The 22,800-nt window shown below is 38.7% G+C and overlaps 1 protein-coding gene across 1 annotated transcript in view; it reads right to left on the minus strand.

Annotated features, from left to right (window-relative positions):
• Window positions 1–336: 336 nt before the first annotated feature.
• Itgb1 (integrin subunit beta 1) overlaps window positions 337–22,800 on the minus strand; it is a 50,341-nt gene continuing 27,877 nt past the window's right edge. The window contains exons 7-16 of the mRNA XM_090319111.1: window positions 21,650–21,805; window positions 20,517–20,612; window positions 20,036–20,125; window positions 18,853–18,993; window positions 18,520–18,737; window positions 13,656–13,894; window positions 13,244–13,466; window positions 11,606–11,838; window positions 7,773–7,939; window positions 337–757 (exon numbers count right to left, since the gene is read on the minus strand). Of these exons, the coding sequence (XP_090175237.1) occupies window positions 692–757; window positions 7,773–7,939; window positions 11,606–11,838; window positions 13,244–13,466; window positions 13,656–13,894; window positions 18,520–18,737; window positions 18,853–18,993; window positions 20,036–20,125; window positions 20,517–20,612; window positions 21,650–21,805 (1,629 nt within the window). The 3' untranslated portion in view covers window positions 337–691. The remainder of the gene's footprint in view (window positions 758–7,772; window positions 7,940–11,605; window positions 11,839–13,243; window positions 13,467–13,655; window positions 13,895–18,519; window positions 18,738–18,852; window positions 18,994–20,035; window positions 20,126–20,516; window positions 20,613–21,649; window positions 21,806–22,800) is intronic.

Consider the following 22,800-nt stretch of genomic DNA (forward strand, 5'->3'; position numbering starts at 1 on the left):
AGGTGTGAATTTATAAAAAAAAAAAAAAAGGCATAAAAGTTACCAAGATTAAGTAACTCTTAAAATGGCACACAGGTTTTAAAGCTATCTGCTTTTCCTTCCTAACTCTCTTCCCATGGCTTCTGTACATCAACTGTTACAGTTATTTTACTGAAACCCTCAACATACTGTCTTTCAAATATGTCAATCAGTCATGCCCAAATAGGCAGTTGGAATAGGCTGAAAACAAGCCAACACTGGCTGACAGGACTTGTACTTCATATTTGGTGCAACTGAAAACTGGCATATCTGAAAATAGGAAAATCGGTCTTAATATGTCATTAGCAGAAGCTAATCATACATGCTATTAGCGGAAATGTATCGTGTTCCTTCAACTCTTGCCCTTTCCTAGAATGTCAGTAATCCAGTGAGAGGAGGATTTCACCATCCAGGAAGAAGAAGTCAAAAAGGCACACTGTGACCTTAGCTGACAAGGCTAACAATCCTGTCTCAAGTCTTTGTCAGTCAATCCCTGGCATGGATTTTTAACACATCATTGTCAAAAATTTTTAAAAAATGAAAATTATACATATTATACACTTTTAAAACCTGCATATGAATAAAACCTGGCAACAGTGCCCTAAAGCTACCTTACTGTGACTATGACAATTGCTACTTTGCATTCAGTGTTGTGAAATCTGACAGGTAGGACTCATTTTCCCTCGTATTTTGGATTGACCACAGTCGTCACAGCACTTTTGTAAATAGGATTTTCACCCTAAAAACAAAAACAAAAAAATGCTTAATCATTTATCCAATTAAAATCATACAGTATTACAGCATAAACAAGGTTAAACATTACTTTATAATCATTTAATGCTTTTTTTTTTTTGCCAGTCCTGGGGCTTGAACTCAGGGCCTGAGCACTGTCCTTGGGCTTTCTCAAGGCTAGAGCTCTACCACTTGTGCCAGAGCACCACTTTGGCCTTTTCTGTGTATGTGGTACCAAGGAGTAGAACCCAGGGCTTCATGCATACTAGGCAAGCACTCTACTACTAGGCCAAACTCCCAGCTCCTAATGAAGTAATTTTTAATCATTTCTAGAAGACATTAATAGTGGCTCATGTAAGGATGATGATGAAAGCTCTGGACATCTGATGCTAACCCTGTATCTGACACCGCTTCTTTCTTGGCTCTTTCCTGTACTGAAGGATTGTTCTAAGACTGTTCTCCATAGACCACAAGACACTGCTGCCATCAGAGATGCTCCTTTGCACAAACGGTCATGCTGCCAATCTTTTGTTTGCTGGTGGGATGGCATTCAGAGCCACTTCCTTGCTTAGGAAAGCACTCTACCACCTAAACCAACACTCTTGTCCTGGTGTGCTTTTTGGACACTTTTTTTTTTCTTTCAAATTAGTTAGGATCTCACATTATTTGTCCAGGTATCAGACTGATGTCACCTTGCAAGTAGCTGAGCTTACGGACAACCATCACAGGCATGCCTGAGTTAGAGATGCATTAACTCGGCCTAACACAAATCCCCTCAATCTGCATGTAAGATGCTTGACAAAACGAGAATCCTGGGCCTGCTGGGGAGAAGACAGCTCCTGAGACCTTGTACAGAAGATACTGCAGTAGAGCTCTGCCCAGCCAGTGCCATTGCACACATGCCATTACCAATTGCCCAAACAGTTGAGAATGTTAAATGATTACCATTCTTTCCCCAATTGTGAAGAGGATGATGGGGTTTTAGCAAGAACTATAGGCCCAGAAGTGACTCCAAGCCATAAACACAAGTATTTCAAGAACCAAAAATGCACTGACAGTGATGGTTTAAGCATAGGTGTAACCACGGGTCTTATTTCTGCCCTCATAGAGAGAGCAAAGTTTGATGGATGACAGACACGAAAAGGGCAAAGTAGAATATGGAACTAATAATAAGAGAGAAAAACAAGATTAGGTATATTTTCATAGTGAAATGGACTACAGATAAATTACTGAAAGGTAAAAGTAATATACACCAAGTTGAGATAAAGGAGAGAATGGCACATGGATAGAATGCACATGGCTGGAAAAATACATGCAGTTCAGATGTCTTACGTGTGTGATGTTTGTAGGGAGGGGGATGTTCTGAAGTCTCTGGACAGAAAAGGAGGACAGGAGGACAGTGCCAACTCATCACCAGAGGAAGGTATAGCAGCTAGGCAGATCCGAGGCACCAGATGAGCCAGTGTGCTGGGCTCAGCAGTGGTACGCACACCACTCACACCAAGACCAGCTATCCTCCTTGCTCAAGCCTCCAGTCCTCACTCCTTAAGACACAACCTCATTGGCTGGAACAAGTCAGAAATCCTCAGAAAAACCATCTGTCGTCAGAATGTCATTGTAAGCTCTAACCTCAACGGAAGCTAATACGTGCTTTATAGACATTTCAAAATAAGAGTCAACAAACTGCACCCTAACGACTAACTTCTCAGGAAGTCAGAGTGTACATAAATACTCATTTCATCCATCCTTCTATTTGCACATGCAACTGGTACTGCTACTCATTCAAATGGTGGGATCCATAAATTAGCACTTAATTAAGCTTCTTTCAAAAATGCACTGGATAAGTATTTTTTGGCTTCTTCCCACCCTACCTCCTTTCTCTCTCGTTGGTACTGGGACTTGAACAAGCACTGTCCCTTAGCTTTTGCACTCAAGGTTGGAGCTCTACCACTTGAGCCACAGCTCCACTTCTTGCTTTTGGCTTGTTAAATGGAAATAAGAATCTAGTAGATTTTCCTGCGGGGCTGGTTTCAAACCATCATCTTCAAATCTCAGCCACCTGAGTAGCTAGAATTCCAGACATAAGCCAGTGGGGCCCGGCTGTATCCTTATTTTGTGCTTAAAAACATTTTATTATTTTGTGTTTAAAACATAAAGCAAAATATAAAGAACCCAGCATGAGTACAAAATATGATTTTTATATGCAAGAACTTACCTTTGGAGAACTTTGGTTTGCTATACACAGAAACTTATATTATTTCAAAGTCCATCCAAACAGAAGTTTAGCATGCATGGTTAGAGGTAAAATGATACTGTCTGTATTAGGCAGCAGTTTAAATGGGGGTAAACTGAGGTAATTTAGATTAGTTTCCATCATTCAGAATGCAATCCCACCCCCCCCCAAAAAAAACCCATTAAAATCTTGAGGCCAGGGTTGTATTCTCAGGTAAAGACCTCTCCTCAAAAGCACATCTTCAACAGTGGTGACTCTAAACCATTTCTACTCTCTTACCCACAATGAAAATCAGCAGAGATTTAGTATCTACAGTAAAATTTGTGTAAGGGCAGGAGGTGTCTACATTATAGTCTCACGTGCTAAAATAACTGCAATGCCTATTAATGAGAATGCAATGTCTACTAATGACTGGAAAACATTAGAAAGTGCTTTAGAAGCCAGGATGTACTCTTATTATTGGGGCGGAGGTGGAGGGGAGGGGAGGTACTGGAGTTTAAAGTCAGTCTCTCACACTTGCTATGCTGGCACTCCACAACTTGATTTACTTCTCCAGCCTTGCCTTTAGCTAGCTAATTTTGTGGATGGAGTCTAAGCAAACTCCTCTGCCCAAGACAATTTCAAATTATGATCTTCCAGATCCCATCCTTGAGAATGGCTGTAGATTATAGGTGTAATCTAGTTTTATTTCTTAATTTCTACCTAATGGTTTTTGAAAAGATTAACCTGATGTATAGTCATAAACTTGCATACAATTTTGTTACACAATAATGAATAATAATTTTTTTTTTTGCCAGTTGGGGCTTGGGCTGAGGGTCTGAGCACTGTCCTTGGGCTTTCTCAAGGCTAGCACTCTACCACTTGAGCTTCAGCACCACTTCTGGCTTTTTTTCTATGTACGTGGTACCGAGGAATTGAACCTGGGTCTTTGTGCATGCTAGGCAAGCACTCTATACCACTAGGCCAAACTCCTGACCCAAATAATAAAATTTTTACCAAACATTTGCCGTGAGAGTAATGGGAAACACTTACTATAGATGAAAAAGGAATACTTTAGCCAAAACCTAAGAGAATGATATGACCAGCAGGCATAAGTAATAATAATTTGATGATTTCCTGCAAACTACCTTTAACATACAGGAAGGGTAAACATTTGCCTTATGAGAAATACTTTGACATTTTTAGCATTTAACTGCTTCTGACAAAGAGACAAAAAAATCCAGTAATGAATTTAATTCTAATTATCACTCAGCAAAGTTATCAGACTGATGAGTCTAAATTAATATTAAAAATATACTAATCTACCCATATACAAATAAACATAAATTTTCTAACAAATTTAACTTGGTGAAGAAGTTTTATGGTTGCCTGATGATAAAAAGAAGATGTGGCAGATTAGGACTCTTGGTATTTTGGGTCATTTCTTTATTCTGTAAAATAGCAAATCTATTTTTGGCTTTTATCTGATCTTCCTTCCTTACCTCCCTCCTTTAGTAGTTCCTTTCTTTCTTTCCTCTCCTTCACCCCCTCCCGCTCCCTCTTGATTTTTGGTTGTTTTTCAGTGCTGAATATCAGACCCAGAGCCTCCTTCATTCTTCTACTTCATCAACTCTACTGCGGAGCTACATCCCCCGTCCCTCTCCAGTATTGTTTCAGAAGCAAACTCCCCCAAAAGTAAACAAGTGTAGCTGCAGTGTCAAGACCCATGCACTGAAATGATTCTCACACCTTCTACCACAGAAGTTCTGCTTCCCTGAGTTACAACAAATTGCCAGAACCTGCAATTCTGTTATAATACAGAGTGATGATCTACCTTTTCCTAACCAAGAAACGGCAGCATCTGAGTGGGATCTGCGCCCTGCAGAGCTTAGGAGCCTGACCCTGGAGCTCAACGGCCTAGATCCGAACCTACTTCTCCACTGCCCAGTTACGTGAACTCAGTCCAGCTAGCTAATCCTTCTATGCCCGTTTTCTGTGTATGAGGCAGGAATAAAAGTAGCTCCTATTTTCACTAAGAAACAAGAATTAGGTCGATCTGTCTGTCTGTCTATCCATCCATCCATCTATCTGTCTAATCTACTGCCAGTCTTGGGGCTTGAACTCTGGGCACTGTACTTGAGCTATTGTGTGTGTGTGTGTGTGTGTGTGTGTGTGTGTGTGTGTGTGTGTGTGTGTGTGTGTGTGTTGCTGCTGCTGTTGTTCAAGGCTAAGTCCTCTACCACTTGAGCAAAGCTCTACTTTCTGTGAGTAACTGGAGACAGAGTCTCACGGACTTTCCTGCTCAGGCTAGCTTTGAACCAGGACCCTCAGACCTCAGATCCTGAGTAGCTAGGATTACAGGTGTGAGCCACTGATGCCAGGCAGCCATAGCTATTATGACCACAACAACACTACCAACACCACCGTGTTCTACAAAAGAAGGTATTGAAGAGGAAAGCTGAATCCTCTACCACAATGAAGACCGCTGGTGGACAAAAGCAGGGTTCTGTCACTAGTTTGGAAAATTTGGTTCTAAGCATAATTAATATTTTTACAAATTTTACAAAGCATTTCACCAAATTTCACATAGAAGCAGTTTGAAACTCTAAGAAAGAATGTTGTCCACTACCTACAGAAGACAAACATAACATTAGCCAGCTACAGGATGTAACTGTAGAATTATTTTTTCTTGAGATAATGACTCACTGGGCCTCCCACGCTATCGTACCACTTGTGATCTTTCCTCCCAGACTCTATAAAGTATTAGGCTATCAGGAAGGCACCGCACCACCCAGGAAAACCATGGTATATTTCTCTTTCGAGTCTTTGTTTTAGCCAAGCACCAGTGACTCACACCTAAAATCCTTGCTACTCATGAGGCTAACCTCTAGAAGTTCAGTCAGACCAGGCAGAAAAGTTTGCTTAAGACTCCATTTCCAAAATTAAGGAGCAAAATGTAGGACTGGAATCATTGCTTAGCTGATTAAAAGTGCAAGACTCACAAATACAATGCAAAGTTAAAATTCCTATACTGATGAACTTATTTTCTAAAAAATTCCATTCCTTGAAAATTAGAATCATTCAACACACATACACCACTGAACTCAAGGCCTGGTGCTATAAGTCAGGCTCCTAATCCATCTTTTGGCTCACAGATTTGAAGGATAGGTTCTCGTGCTAATTTTGTCAAGTATCGTCTTAAAACAGGATCCTCTAATCTCTACTCTCCAGCAGCTGAATCTCAAGTTATGACTGAGAACTAAAAAAAAACAACAACAAAAACTCAATCTTTCTAGAACAGTAACAATGATATTGTAGTTAAAAACTACACAAGTGTTACAGGATGACAGATTTTTCTATTTTCAAAGTCAATTTCTTATCTAATTTTTAATACTCAATCCTACAATGTAACAAATCATTTTTGATATAAGGATAAGATTACCTAGTACTGTTGGGAATATTACAGTCACCAACCCAACCCCAACACAAGTGTAGGAATGGAACCTCGGAGAGGTAAACGGAATACTACTAAGTGGAATATTAACTTGAGTCTGTCTCCCTGCAAAGCACTAAAACAGAGCTGCTGTTTGTTCATCTTCTCATTGATTTGAAGTCTTTTGAAGCACCAAGTCAACAAGCAATAAGAAAAGCTGCAAGACAGCTTTAAAATCCAGACAGCTTTTTAAAAAGCAGCAACAGTGATAAGAGACACACAAGTGCAGTAAGGAAAAGATAAAAAAAAAGTTAACATGCAAAGACATAAAAGGAAAAGAAATACGAACGGCAACTTAGAGACCAGCTTTACGTCCATAGTTTGGATTCTTGAAATTATTTATAGGACTCTTGTAAATCGGATTTTCTTGCTAAAGTAAAAGAAATAGTTTCTAATGATTTCATCAGAAAGAAAATTGACTGTTTAAACACTAAAAAGAGAACTTTTTAAAATTATTTCTACAATTTCTAAAATGAAAATACTTGAGAAATGGTAGTGACCTATCCTTGCAGCTTAGCCTTATGGTTGTTATAGTAATTGCATACAATATTGCATGTTCAGTGTGTAGCATGCAGGCTAAAGGTGACAGGATTCACCAAAAGATTCATTCAAAAGATGAATACAGGAAGGCCATATATGCCCAATTCTGAATCCATACCAGAATCCACTAAATGCTAGTGCAAACTCTGCAGTCAAATCTTGTAAACTGTTTCTCAAACAGCGACATTTATTGAGATTTAATTTGCATAGAATAAATTATACTGTAATTTCAGAGTTCCATGAGTTTTCAAATGCATACAGACAGACATGGAAGAGATTATGTCAAGACAATTCTGGCATCCTCTTTTCTTGCTTAATCCTTTGCCTCCTCCAGCCCAAGCAACCCTGACCTGATTTGTTTGTTAATTATTCTGGAAATGGAGTTGAACAGATTCTGTGGCTGGCCTGGTTTCTCATCATGATTTTCCAGATCTCAGTCTCCTGAGTATCCAGGATTACAGGTGAGGGTCACTTGAACCCAGCTGTAGCTTTTGAAATATGGTTATTTTCTCCTTAAGGTTCAGAGGTGGAAGAAGGGCAACTAAGTTGTTTTCTACACTGGTAATGAGATTTGAGATTCCGTTCTACATTAAAAGAGTAGATCAACAGGTTTAGTTTCAACTCTACTAAAAATTTTCCAATTTACATTCATTAGGGAATGAAATACTTAAAGAGGGCTTTGATAAACAATAAATAGTAATAGTAAATAAAGTCTTAAGAATAAGAGGAACATTTACTTTTTAAGTCACTTCAGTTTTTAGATGCTTTGCAACTTACCGCGTCCCATTTAGCATTCATTTTCTCCTTTTCAAATTTAGCAAATTCCCGTCTGTCGTGAATTATCATTAAAAGCTTCCAAATCAGCAGCAAGGCGAGGCCAATCAGTACAATTCCAGCAACCACGCCCGCTACAATGGGAATGATGTCTGGCCCAGTGGGGCAATCTGGGAGAGAAGAAAGTTGAGAAGGATGAAAGGTGGGGGGTAAATGCAAAGCCGAGCCACAACCACAAAGAGCTGGGCACAGTCTTTTTCTTTTTTTAAATTTTATTGTCCAGGTAATACACAGAGGGGTTACAGTTACATTTTACCACTCCCTCTGTTTGCTCCTACTTTCCCTCCTCCCCTAAGTTGTAAAAGTTCATTTCCAACATATTGTCTTGTGTGTATTGCTGTTGCATTGATTCACACTTTGTCATTTGTCTCACCATTCTGTTATTCTCATCCCCTACCCCAATTTAGATAAACATATATGCAAGACACAGGGTACCAAAATCAAGTACAGTGACAATAGAGAATAAACTAAAGGAGGGGCAGGGAAATGAAAGAAAAAAGAAGTAACTTCACCCAGTACATTAAAAACAACAACCACAAAGAAAAATCTCTTCTTTCTATATCTTCTTATTCATTTCACTTAGCATCATCTCATATGAACATAAAAGGCTACCTATAAACTCAATGAAATATCCATCAACATCTCAACACAACCCTTTAATGAAATAGAAGAAGCAATCCACAATTTCATGTGGAATAATAAAAGACCCCAAATAGCAAAATCAATTCTTAGCAGAAAGAACACGGCTGAAGAAATATCAATACCAAACTTCAAACTCTATTACAAAGCTACAGTAGTAAAAACAGATTGGCACTCGTACAAGAACAGGCCTGAAGACCAATGGAATAGAATTGAAGACCCAGAAATGAATCCACAAAATTATGGCCACCTAATCTTCAATAAGGGAGCCAAACAAAACAAAACAAATCAGGATGTAAGAAAGCCTCTTCAACAAATGGTGCTGGCAGAATTGGTTAAACACATGTAAAAATTAAAGTTAGATCCTTATAGATATCACCCTGCACCAGAATCAATTCCAAATGGGTTCCAGACCTTGAAGCAGATACTCTTGAAAACAATACAAGAAGGAATAGGAGAAATACTAGGGTTCCTTGCTGCAGGCCAAAACTTCCTAAATAAAGACCCAGAAACACAACAAATTAAAGTTTGGACAAATGGGACTGCATTAAACTGCAGAGCTTCTGCATGGCAAAGGACATATCTAGCAAGATAAACAGAACTCACAGATTGAGAGAAGATCATTAGCCATACAAGAAACAAAGGAGTCATATCTATAATATACTTAGAACTAAAAAAAAAAAAAAAAGTAAATTCCCCCAAAACAAATCCTCAGAGAAACAACCACCCCATTAAAAAATGAACTAAAGACTTAAAAAAAAAGACTTCTCTGAAGAGGAAAAAAGAATGGCCAATAGACAAATGAAGAAATGCTCAATATCTCTGGTCATTAAATGAAAAGCAAAACAATATTAAGATTCTACCTCACCCCAGTTACAATGGCTGATATCAAGAAATCTAAAAACAGATGCTGGTGAGGATTTGGCCAAAAGGGTATGTTACTACACTATTGGTAAACTGATTCAACCACTCTGGAAAGCAGTATGGAGATTCCTCAAAAGACTAAACATAGAGCGCCCCTATGATCCAGCAATTCTACTCCTGGGCATTTACCCAAATGTCCACAAACAAGGCCATACTAAAGCTACCAACACAACCATGTTCACGGCAGCATTATTTACCATAGCTAGGATATGGAACCAACCCAGATGCCCCCCTCAGTAGATGAACAGATCAAGATGATGTGGGGGTTCTATGCTTCCATCAGAAAGAATGCATTGCCCCATTTGTAAGAAATGGAAAAACTTGGGAAAAATTATATTAAATGAAGTCAAAGTCAAAGAAAAATTGAATGATTTCTCTCATTTCTAAGAACTATATGTCTATGGTATTTTTTTTTCTTTCTTTCTTTTTTTGTCAGTTCTGGGGCTTGAATTCAGAGGCTGAGCACTGAATGAGCTTCTTTTGCTCAAGGCTAGCACTCTACCACTTGAGCCACAGTGCCACTTCCAACTTTTTCTGTTTATGTGGTACTGAGAAATCAAACCCAGAGTTTCATGTATGCTAGGCAAGCACTCTATCACTAAGCTGAATTCCCACCCCATCTATGATATATATTCCCCCCTCCTCTCTCATCAGGCATGGGGCTTGAACTCTGGGACTGGGCACTGTCCCTGAGCCCTTCAGCTCAAGGCTACCACCCTTCCCCTTGAGCCACAGCCCCATTTCCGGTTTTCTAGTGGTTAATTGGAGATAAGAGTCTCACAGACTTTAGTACCTGGGCTGGCTTTGAACAGCAGTTCTCAGATCTGAGCCTCCTGACTAGCTAGGATTACAGGCGTGAACCACTGCACTCAGCCCATCTGTGATATTCTTTTTTTTTTGCCAGTCCTGGGGCTTGAACTCAGGACCTGAGCACTGTCTTTGGACTTTCTCAAGGCTGGAGCTCTACCACTTGAGCCATAGCACCATTTCCAGCTTTCTTCTATGTATGTGGTACCAAGGAATTGAACCCGGGTCTTCGTGCATGCTAGACAAGCACTTTAACCACTAGGCCAAACTCCCGGCCCCATCTGTGACATTCTTAACAGGGTATGGATCTCAATAGCCCAAATTCTCAGTGCATAGGACCATATATAATGAAGCGTATCAATATGAACTCCAAGATATGGCAACATGAGGTTCTTACTCATGCCCTGTATGTAGGGTTTTTGTTTCTCTTAGTTTTCTGTACCTTGTGTCTTGTATATAAGATTATTTGATATGTAGAAGGGAAAGGGAATCACAGAAACAGCATGATAAAGGATGAACCAACGCGACAATGACACTCACTTGACACTAAATTGGATATGAGCCATACAACTTGGAGGGGAGGGGTAAGCAGGAGAAAATGAGGGATGGGGCAACGATGCTTAAAAAACAAATGTTGTTGTTACCTTACTCACGCATCCCATCACCTTATCAATAACAATAAAATTTAAAAAGTTTAGCAGTTTCCTGTCAGTTAAGTTTATCACCTTTTCTAACATGCTCACATAAAAACCTATATGATCATTTAGGAACTTTTAAGGACTCTACTTAGAAAAAGTTATTCATAAAGCAAGATATAAAAATGTTTCATTTCCTGAAAACCAGAACCAATTTAATAATATCTTCAGAGGTAACAGTGTTCAGAATGAAATGTACTCGTTACCTTATTTATGTAACTCTAACCCCCATTTAACACACACACACACACACACACACACACACACAAACATATGTATTTTTTTTAATAAGAGAAATATTAAGTTGAGAAGTAAACAGTAGCTAGTAGGGAACCTGTTACCATAATAAAAATTTTAGGATTGGGGGACCCAATATCCTCTTAACGAATTATGTTCCCCAGAATCCTTAATACAAAACCCAGTTCAAATTTAAATATCATCAATTGAGCACTGAGTTAATTGTCAGGACTGATGCTAAGTGCCTTGAGCAGACTACTATGTCTAAACATTTCTAACGGAAAACTTAAAACTCGTGATCCTTATTTCATGCTTAGAAAGTGTTTTAAGCTTTGAGAAAAGAAAAATTTCCTAACTTGTACCTAAAATAATAGAGATGGAGTTTGTATCTGGATATTAGGGGATCTGACAATAAGCTAGATAGTCGGAACCACACATGAAAGCAAATAAACACGTATAATGACTGGGTTCTACCTGGAGTCTCTACAACGTGAACGCTGGCTTCGTTGTTCCTGTTCACTGAGTAGGTAAAGTAGAACCAGCAGTCGTCCACGTCCTTCTCCTTACAGTGGGTCACAGGATCAGCCTGCACAGGCTGGGGCAACTTCTCCCGGCTTTCTACCTTCGTCAGGTTGAAGTGTGAACATTCCTGTGCACAAGTGTCTTTCTTTTCTCCTTTATTGAAAGCTCTGCACTGAACACATTCTCTGTCAAAACAAAGTTAGTGTGTTTAAATGTACTTAATAAACATTTTGCCTAAAGTGTTATTTTGTGTGCTAACCCCTTGATTTAATGAACCAAGGGCAACATGTTTTGGATGGGAAGTGAAGATTCTAGCCTCCAGCAGTGGTTTCTGCAGGGCTGTCTGTAGCTGATGTCAATCTCAAGGTGGCCAATTGGAAAGGGTTCATGAGGAGGTCTCTCTGACCCTGCCCCCAACGAGGTAGACTGAGGCAAATGAGCTGCCCAAGCTACCCACATGAGTATGCTCTCTCGGGGAGATGAAAGGACCTGCACTTTTAACAGAATGGTGCCTTTTGACTCCTTAAAAATAGCTTGAGATCTAAGTATTTGAGGTCTGAACCAACCTGATAAGATAAATCTTAAGAGATTCTTATCTCCAGTAAAGCAGCAAGAAGCCAGAAGTGGGGGGATGACTCAATGACTCAAGTGATAAAAGCTGGAGTTCTGGGGCCGGGAGTTTGGCCTAGTGGTGGAGTGCTTGTCTAGCATGCACAAAGACCTGGGTTTGATTCCTTGGTACCACATATATAGAAAAAATACAGAAGTGGTGCTGTGGCTCAAGTGGTAGAGCTCTAGCCTTGAAAAAATCCAAGGACAGTGCTCAGGCTCTGAGCTCAAGCCCAAGACTGGCAAAAAAAAGAAAGAATACTTGAAAGTGATGAAAAAAAAAAGCTGGAGCTCTAGTGCTGTTATTGCCATAGAAAAAAAATGTTAAACATTAATACTGATGCTTAAGTAATTTTGTTAGACAATGCCAGCAATGAATGCTTTTTAACTAGTAAATTTCCTGTTTCTTAAAAAAAAAAACTAGTTCCACGAATGAAATTTTAAGAGTAATAATTGAATTATAATCCCAGTCAATAATAGAATTCCAATTAATAATTCCAATTAATCTATTTCAATACAGAAATAGATCATAAACAAGGTCTATGTTAAAAATGATAGTATAAACTGTTAACTTAAAAGGTCTAAGTTATATATAATTACAATCAATCAAGGGTAAACCTTTAATTTTGCTGAGTTAACTTTATAACTGGGCCAGAGATATTCCTCAGTAGAACACAAGGCCCTCATCTGGTTTAATCTCCAGCACCATTAAAAAAAAAAAAAAGTGGTAACAATGACAATTTAACAAAGTTAACCACACAGATCCAATTATATAGCAATTTCATATAAAAATAATAGCATGGTTCTTTCTCAGGTGATAAACACATACTAGCTAATGAGTAAGACATAAGAAGTGAGCTCCTTTGGGGCATCTATTTATAGTACAACATACTGGTACTTGTCCTGGCTCCACTGATACCTCTAATACATACTTAGGTGAATAAAGGTAAGTACAATCTCAAGCAGTTAGGGAATGCTTACTTATGCTCAGCACAAACGCCAAGGCAGGTCTGACACGTCTCACAAGTTTGACCTTGGAACTTCGGGTCTGTACACTTGCAGACACCACACTCACAGATGCCCCGGCCATTGCAGATCTGTCCGTTTACTGCCATGCACGGAGCAGTGTCCAAAGAGCAGTCGCATGCACTCCCGGTGTAGTTGGGGTAGCACTCACACACACGACACCTACAAACACCATTTCCTGCAATCATAAAGAGGATTGCTCAAAGTAATTATTAAAAAAATCACAGCACTGACTCAAAAAGTAAAAATAAGCCAACAACACATAAGAAAGTGTATTTAAGGATGGACTGACCGAAAATGCTGTCCCTTTAAGATTTTTACCACACAAGGGGAAATCATAGTTCACAACTTACAATACTTTTCTTACCTCCACAGATTAAGCCATTGGATCGATCACAGTTGAAATTATCACACTCGCAGAATTTGCCAGAATAAATTTCGTTGGTGTTATCCCTCTTCCGACACACACACTGTCCACAGACACACTCTCCATTGTTACTACAAATCTCTGAGCTGTTCTCCTTCCTGCAATAAGCATCCATGTCTTCACTGTTCACTTCGTCAGTGCTGCATTCACAGTGTCTGCCAACGCGACCATCGTTACACCTGAAGAAAGAGTTCAAGTTGCATTGACACCAGGAGCCGTGAAGAAGAAACTGCACAATCTCTTCAACTACGAACACAGTGTGTGGGAAGGTTACAAGTGTGTGTGTGTGTGTGTGTGTGTGTGTGTGTGTGTGTGTGTGTGTGTGTGTGTGTGTGTGTGTAATAAACCCAGTCATTGAATTGTAAATGATTTTTTGCAGTATGAGGAGAGGATTTTAACCTTTAGGCCTCGAGCATAATAGACAAGTACTCTACCATCTCAGCTGTACCCCAGGACTCACTTGTAAATTTTAATTTGAAAAGTTAAATCATTGTAAGGCTGGAGGAATAGTTCAAGTGGTAGGACACCAGTCATGCAAATAACAACAACAACGAAATGGCAGTATTGTGAAAATAGTTTAAATGAATTTAGGTTCTACATTCTATAAATGCAGAATTTCCTCTTTTTAATTTTACAACATATCCATTTGTTAAAAAATTATTCCAGAGATGCAAACTAATTATGTACAGCATTAACATTCCCTTTTGCTCCCTAAGTCTATTTCTCAAAGAAAATCACCAGTATTGCTAGTGCAGGCAATATAGGGGTGGTTTTTCACACCTGTAACCCTGACTACTCAGAAGGTTGAGAGCTGAGGATCACAGTTAAAAGCCAGCCCACAGAGGAAAGTCCACAAGATTCTCAATTAATCTCCCAAAAGTCAGAAGTGCAGTGGCACTGTGGCTCAAGAGGTAGAGCACGGCCCTAGAGCACAAAAGTTCAGGGATAGCACCCAATATCAGTACCAAAAAAAAAACCCATTATCAAAACACTGTTCCCAAAACACTGTTCTACAAACACATATTTTATAGGGCCTAAAGCTGAAATGTTCAGGAATAAAGACAGCGATTTAGGAGTGGCAACACTTCCCATTCAGTAAGGTAAAAGTGTGCATGTGTGTGTGTGTGGGGGGGAATTGTTTCTGAGCAAGAGTAGCTAAGGAAATCAGAGTGGGTGAGACAGTGGTCTGAATTCCACCAACAGCCCCAAAGTTTCTGTCTGGGATGAGTGTGAGTGGATGGACTTGCAGTTCATCCAGAAAGAAGCTACAGGAGATTCTGGGGGCTACATGTGAACTCACACAGCATCTGTATCACAGAAACCCCAGGAGGTGTGGATGTACAGAACTTTCAGTCTCAGCTCCACCTAGAACACCTCACAGCAGGTGGACAGACGCAGCTGGACTGGGAAAACACTAAGAGAAACAGCTGATCCCAACAGACTGCGTTTACACAATGTAAGAAACAGGAAAGCCTCAACTGAAATGCTAAATGAGATCAGTTAGCTCTTTGATTTCTTCTCTGCTGCTGGCTGCTGGGAATGGCCAGCCATTATACTGAATGGGAACTGCACTTATGCTGCCACCTGCTGGACAGAATACGACAAAAACCTGTTCAAAAATTGGGGTGGGAGGGGGGCTCTCTCCTTAGTTGATTTTGGTGTCCTTTTTTTTTTCATCATCTAAACTTTTAAAAATACATTTTAATTTATATTACCTCTTTGTTATCTTACATGGTTACTTTAGGTATTTCTGTTCATTCTTTCTTACCTTACAATTGTTATTTCTTTTTCTTCCTTGTCAGACACACTGCATGGCACAAGGCAACCTCTTAATACTCAACCTTAAAACTGTATCTTCTTTCCTCTCCAATTGACAACCTCCATAAATATCTTCCTTCTGTCTATAAACAGGATGGCTCACTAGCTCCTATCTTCATCTACCTTTTATCTAAGCACTGAATAGGTTACATAATCAGATCAGTGTTGGTTTATCAGTTTTATTAGTGTACTTATCTTCCTATTAATCTATTCTTTTCACTTTATGGCTAAATGTCACCAACTAGCTCTTTTCTACCTACCACATCATTTTCATTAATGCACTCTATTAACCACGGCCACCACCCCTTCTCACATTGTAACAACACATGCCTCACCTCACTTCCACCCTTTCTTATGTATGATAGTACCCTCCTCATTTTCACACAAAGTATGGAGACCCTCTCATATTCTCAGGATACTAGAGCTGCGGTGGGAATGGGATAGGATTGTTTTAATATTGGTCAAGGTAGATATATATCACCTGTTTGCCAATGTGGCTAGCCTCCTCTCTGTGAGAACAGGCCAGCACACACAGTGCTTTTAGGTGCCAACCATACCCTCCCCTTAAAAGAAAAACTTCACCATAATCTGGCCACTATCCAGTTGTATCTTAACAGGGGGAAGTCTACAAGTGAAAGGCCACAGAAAGTTAAATCTTCCAACCAAACTTGCACTCAGACGGGCAAGTCCCAATGTAAAACTACCAGTAAAGTGAGCACATGAAGAAATGCATCTCCCCTGAAGGCCAACAAATTCCACAAAAAAGCATGAACAAAAGCAAAGCAGATACTCTCTAACAGTGAACTCAAAAGATTTATGACAAAAATGAAATTAAAGACAAAAACATGTGATTGAAGTCAAAAGAGAATTACAACAGAAAAATGAAATAAGGAAGATTGTATCGGATATGAAAGAAGAATTCAATAAAGAAATTCAACTCAAATAACAATTCTGAAAATGCAAAATTTCAAACCCAAACAAAAAAGCTCAAGTGAGAGTGTTGCCAGTGAATACAAGTTGAGAAAACAGAGTATCAGAGATCAGAGATAAAAGCAGAGGGGCCAAACAAATCAAAGATATGGAAAAAATACTAACAAAATAAGTACAAGGCATTCGGTACTTTAGAACAGAAATTTATCAATCTTAGGTATGAGACTGAGAAAAAATTAAAACTAAGATAACATATTCAATAAAATCCTAACAGAAAATTTGCCAAGCTTGAGAAAGAGTCATCAAGGTACAGAATATTTACAGAACATTCAACAGGAAAAAAAAAATCAAAGCAACATCCCTTGACAGCCAAAATATTAAATATACAAAACAAAAAAGAGGATATTGAAAGCCTTAAATACCTGAGAAAGGAAGTTCATTAGAAAAACAAATTTCTTAATGAAAACTCTGAAATTCAAGGATGTGGAAGAACACAATTATCCTCATAATTTCTCATTTCAAATTTCTCCCTCACAATTGAGGAAGAAATAAAAATTCTCCATTATACATAAAGGTGCAACAAATTCATGACCACTAAATTAGCACTGCAGAAGATAACTGAAGGAATACTACATACAAAATGACAAATGAAAACAGAAAAATAGAGGAGAGAATAAACCCTATTTAATGAGACTAGCCAAAGAATAGGAAAAAACAAGCATTATAAAAAAATGACAGGAGGGCCGGGAGTTTGGCCTAGTGGTAGAGTGCTTGCCTAGCATGCACGAAGACCGGGGTTCGATTCCTTGGTACCACATGCATAGAAAAAGGCCACAAATGGTGCTGAAGCTCAAGTGGTAGAGCTCTAGCCTTGAGAAAGCCCAAGGACAGTGCTCGGGCCCTGAGCTCAAGCCCACGACTGGCAAAAAAAAAAAAAAAAAAAGACAGGAAATATGACACAAGTCTGAATATTAACTCTCAATGTTAATGGTTTCCAGTCTCCAATCAAGAGGCTATTTCAGGCTCAAGCCTATAAAATTCTACACACTCAGGACTGAGATCTGATGATTGTGGTTCGAGCTCAAGTCAATCAAATGTAGTTCAGTCTTTATCAACAACCAGCCAGTAAAAGCCAGAAATATAACCATATAAATAGAGCCATCTAATCTTTGACAAAGGAGCCAAAAATACACTGGGGAAAAGACAGCCTCTTCAAAACAAAACAAAAGAAAAACTTACTAAGAAACCGATAATTTATGTTTGAGAGTTTGACACTAGACTGTTCTTACTCTGTACAAAAATCAACTACAATTGGATGAAAGAACTAAATGTAAGCTCTGCACCCCTGAAACTACTACAGGGGATATTCTGGAAATTATAGGCACAGAATGGATTTGTGAATACAATCCGAATTGCCAAACAAAACTAGAGCAAGAATGGATGAATGGGACTACACCGAATTAAAAATTTCTGTATAGCAAAAGAATTACAAAAAACAAGGGACAACAAAATGGAAAGAAAAAAAAAAAGGCACAAAATGGAAGGAAATCTTTACCAACTATTCAACATAAGGAGTTAACACCCAGAATATACAAGATAGCAAAAGAGCAAATCACCCAATTAAAAATGGGTAGTTTTTCAAAGAAATGCAAATGGTAAATAGATACATTAAGAAATGTCCCACATTCCCAGCCATAAATGAAACGCAAGTCAAAACTACACAAACATTCCATTTTACCCCAGTCAGAATGACAATAATCAAGAAAAAAGCCAATAAATGCTGGTGAGGATGTGGGAGAAAAGGAGCCCGGAGAGGCTGGGTGGGAAGGTAAAAAAATGTAATAGTGGAATGAAGAAAATGTAATATATACTGTACAGAACAGTACACTCTATAAAAAATGAAATTATGTCATTTGCAGAAAAACAGACTTACCTGAAGAATAGCATGTTAAGCAAGATAAGACAACCTCAAAAAGAAAACTATGTTCTTGCTCATTTGTGGACTTTACACTTCAACTGTGAATAATATGTAAACACTGCATCTATAAAGATATACCTGCAAGCTCCACACTCAAACGTTCCGTTCCCGTCATGACAGCGAGGGCTTGGAGGAGCGTTTTCATCTTGGCATTCACAATTACAGATGAAGTGAAGAGCAATCTCTACCTCTTCAGTAAAGCCCAGAGGCTTAATTTTAATGGTTTCCATATCCTTAGTGCTTCCAGAAACCTTTTCTGGACATTTATTTGCGGTTATGCTTATTTCAAATTGAACCTGGAAGAGAAAAAGAAAATCAAATTAAGCTATCAATAAAGCTCATTTTTTTTGTAAACACACTTAAAATGAGCATTTTTTTTTCTTTTCTACAGAAAATGCTTATAAGACACACCTCATCTCCTATGGAGATATTGGAACACTTTCTTCCATTTTCCCCTGTTCCGTTCACCCCATTCTTGCAGTAGGATTTGTAATTTATCGTTACACCTTCTGGCAATTTGCTGTTTTCCAAAATGACTTCTGAGGAAAGGGACTAAAAGATTAAAAGGTAATGGTCAACAGGAAAGTCAAATAAAATATTACCCATATATAAAACCAAAGAGTAACAATCAACTGTATTCATAAAAAATAAAAACATTTGAAACCAGGGCTGCCTGAAGGATTAGAAAACTCAGAGTAGTAACTTCTAATTAGGAGTCCAATCCTCAAAATAATGTGTACAATAGGAGTCTTTTTAATTCAATTACATTATTAATGGTTATATAGCCTAATATCAATTATGAGAAACAGAGAAAAGATGTTTTCTTTCCTCTGTAAATGATCTGCTCAACAAACTGAGAATAAATTTATTAGAATGCCTGAAGTCCTGGCAGACCGGTATAAACTTTAAGTGGCTTGTGAGGGATGGGTGCAGGTAGCTCAGCGGCAGAGCAGTTGCCCAGCCCATGTCAGTTCTGGGTTTGTCAGCACTGCTCTTGAGCCTACCAAAACAAACAAAAACAGAGACCACCCTAAGAGGATGAAAGTCAGTCCTCCTTATAAGGCAGGTATATAAGCACTTAGGTGTTACACATATATGTGTATTGGTATATATATAGTGCTATTTAGTCTTAATGACACATTCATATGGTCACATCTGAGTGTATGTGTATACTTGTTGAAAATAGAAAATGACACTCTCTGACTTAGTACAAGAAAAGGCAAAGAAAAGTTTTCTTAACACAATTTATCAAAATAGAAAAAACCAGTAAGGATACTTACAGGAAATAAAAAAGACTGAAAGAGTAACTATATACCTAAACATAAATCTTACACTTGTTGGCAATGAGATTTTTGCTTAGTGACATGAGATGTTCAGAAAGTTCCACACATTCCTTTGGCATATTTCTTCTTCACTTAGACATGATTTTGGAAGACAACAGAAATATTTACGCCCAGACACAGAACTTAAGAGTTATGTTTTCTTTTTTTCTATTGCTGTCTTAGCTTGGAAAATTCTGTATCAGTGAATATTTACTTTCCTAGAGCAAAGTATCCTTATTGTTGAAAGTTGATCTTACTTAAAATCTACTCACATTGTAGGCATCAATGATCAACTGAATCACATTGCTAGAATTACCAGATAATGTTCCCACTGCTGACTTAGGGATCAAATTTTTTAGTTCCTGAAATAGAAAGATAAAACATACAAAATGTATTTATTTAAACTATTTTTAAAAAAACTATTAAGCAAATAATATTTATCTTGAAACAACATTTTCCTACTCTTTTCTTCCTTCCTTCCTTCCTTCCTTCCTTCCTTCCTTCCTTCCTTCCTTCCTTCCTCTTTCTTTTTTTTGCCAATCCTGGAATTTGAACTCAGAGCCCGAGCACTGTATTTGGGCTTTCTCAAGGCCTAGTGCTCTACCATTTGAGCCACAGCACCACTTCCAGCTTTTCTATGTATGTGGTACCAAGGAACCAAACCTGAGTCTTCATGCATGCTAGGCAAGCACTCTACTACTAGGCCAAACCCCTGGTCCCAACAAAAGAACTTTCTATCTCAACTGAATTTACCTTATAAACAGGTTGAAATTCTTCAGTAACTGCAAAAATTGTCTGGATATTATTTTCACTGAGTTTCTGGACAAGGTGAGCAATCGAGGGATAATCCTAAGGGGAGAAACAATATGTTTCAGTACGTAAAAACATGCTAATGTAGTTCACGTTTCCTTCTGTTGGTCTTTGCTGTCTTTGTGTGTTCACACTCACATGCATGGGGCTATTTGTTGATCAAGGTTAGCACTCTACCATTTGAGCCACAGCCTCCTTTCTGGCTTTGTCGTGGTTTGTTGGAGATAAGAATCTCATGGAATTGCCAGCCTAGGCTGGCTTCAAACCACAATTCTCAGATCTTAGATTCCTGAGTCGCTATGTAAACCAGGCCAACTCTAACTTGTCATCCGCCTGTCACCAATATTTTTTCATATTTAAACTATCATGCCTTACATATATAACAGGTTTCCTTAGGCAAGACGGCCTTCAAATAAGAATATCAAAAGCAAACAACCGCTAAAGTGAGTAGTGTGCGGATATACATACACACACATATAAACATCCATGTTAATAGGTCTTAAATAGTAATATGAACTTCAAACATAAAGATAATAAAATTAAACTGTGAATAGTTAAGAATTCTATTATTTATCACTTAAAGAAATAAAATGACTTGTATTCTTCTAGACCTTGAATAACTTCCAATCTTTATTGTCAAAAGATATGAAATTGACTTTTTAAAGTCATATAACATTGTAAAGTGTGCAAACTTAGATAAATTTTTAAGAAAAATAATACCAATATGACTACCAAATGCTGCATGAAGTGAAGAGTCAGCTAAAGTGGCCCCTTACCTCTAGCAAAGCACATGTCTAAGTGTGAAAAGTACCACTTAGAGCCAGGGGTCCTCTCCAACCTCCCCTCCCAAAGGTGTGAAACATCCCTTACAGCCAGGTAAGCCTCTGTCAAGTAAGGAGCATGCGTTTTTCACAAACAGCAACGAAAGACTTCCTGGTTGTTGTGCTATGGACCCTACTTATAACGTGACAAAGCCAGAAGCTCTGCCACACTGTTCACTCAGCCCTTTAGGATAACAGGCAGAGATTCAAAACCCAACCTAACCTACCCACTTGAGAAGGCCTTAAAGCACTTACATAGTAATGGCTCATTGTATAGACATTGTTTTCCAGATGACACCTTCCATCGTTCGGTAACACGATGCCACCAAGCTTCCCGTCACCAGCGAAATGAAAGCCAGCATCCGTGGAAAACACCAGCAGCCGGGTGACATTCCTCCAGCCAATCAGTGACTTCAAAAGAAAGGATGGCAAGTTTCAAATGCTTCTCCTGACAGATACATCCCGTTGCTGTTCATTCAAGCTACTATTGTACTTTCCACCCGATTCTTCACTTTATCGTTCTCTACACAATTCTAATAATCCTCTGGTAACCAAAGCTCCTCTAGCCTGAAACTGCCCTGTTTCACTGCTTGGTTTTCCTCCTTGTTGTCCACACAGACATCTCACCTCACCTCCTAAAAGTTGTTTTTCTGGTTTGACTCAGCAACAGAAGCCACAGTGCCAGCCTTTCAGTAGGCGAGAGTACTGAGTATATAAAAGCATCACAAGTTTACATCTGCCCTCACTCTGCATCTGGGATTCCCCACCCCCCACACCAAACCCACTTGGTTAGCTCTTTTGCTCTCAACACTGGCACTCTTATCACTTGAGACATAACCTCCACTTTTAGCATTTTACTGGGTAATTAGAGGTAAGGGTCACTCAATTATGTCTGCCTGGACTGGCTTTAAACTGTGAGCCTTAGACCTCAGCCTCCAGGTATGAGCCAACACATTTTTTTTTTTTTAACAGAAAATATTATGAAAGATTTATCCTAGGCCAGGAGTTTGGCCTAGTGGTAGAGTGCTTGCTTAGCAGGTTCGATTCCTCAGTACCACATACATAGAAAAAAGCCAGAAATGGTGCTGTGGCTCAAGTGGTAGAACTCTAGTCTTGAGAAAGCCCAAAGTCAGTACCCAGGCCCTGAGTTTAAGGCCCAAGATTGGTCAAAAAAAAAAAAAAAAAAGACTTAAGACTTATCCCAGTGTAAACTGATCCCTTCTAATCTATCAACCGGGACTTTTAGTTGTTATGTGTTTGTGTAATCAAATTTATAGAAGTGGTAGAATTTATAGAATAAAATACTTTTTCTATTACGTACTTATATTTGTCTAAATGTAAATTGCTTTAATTCATCTGTTCTGCTCCCCCTAATACTAAATTACTTATATTAGATGTTATTAATA

The sequence above is a fragment of the Megascapheus bottae genome, chromosome 26 (assembly GCF_031878675.1).
Source record: "Megascapheus bottae isolate mThoBot1 chromosome 26, mThoBot2.hap1, whole genome shotgun sequence".
Classification (NCBI taxonomy): Eukaryota; Metazoa; Chordata; class Mammalia; order Rodentia; family Geomyidae; genus Megascapheus; species Megascapheus bottae.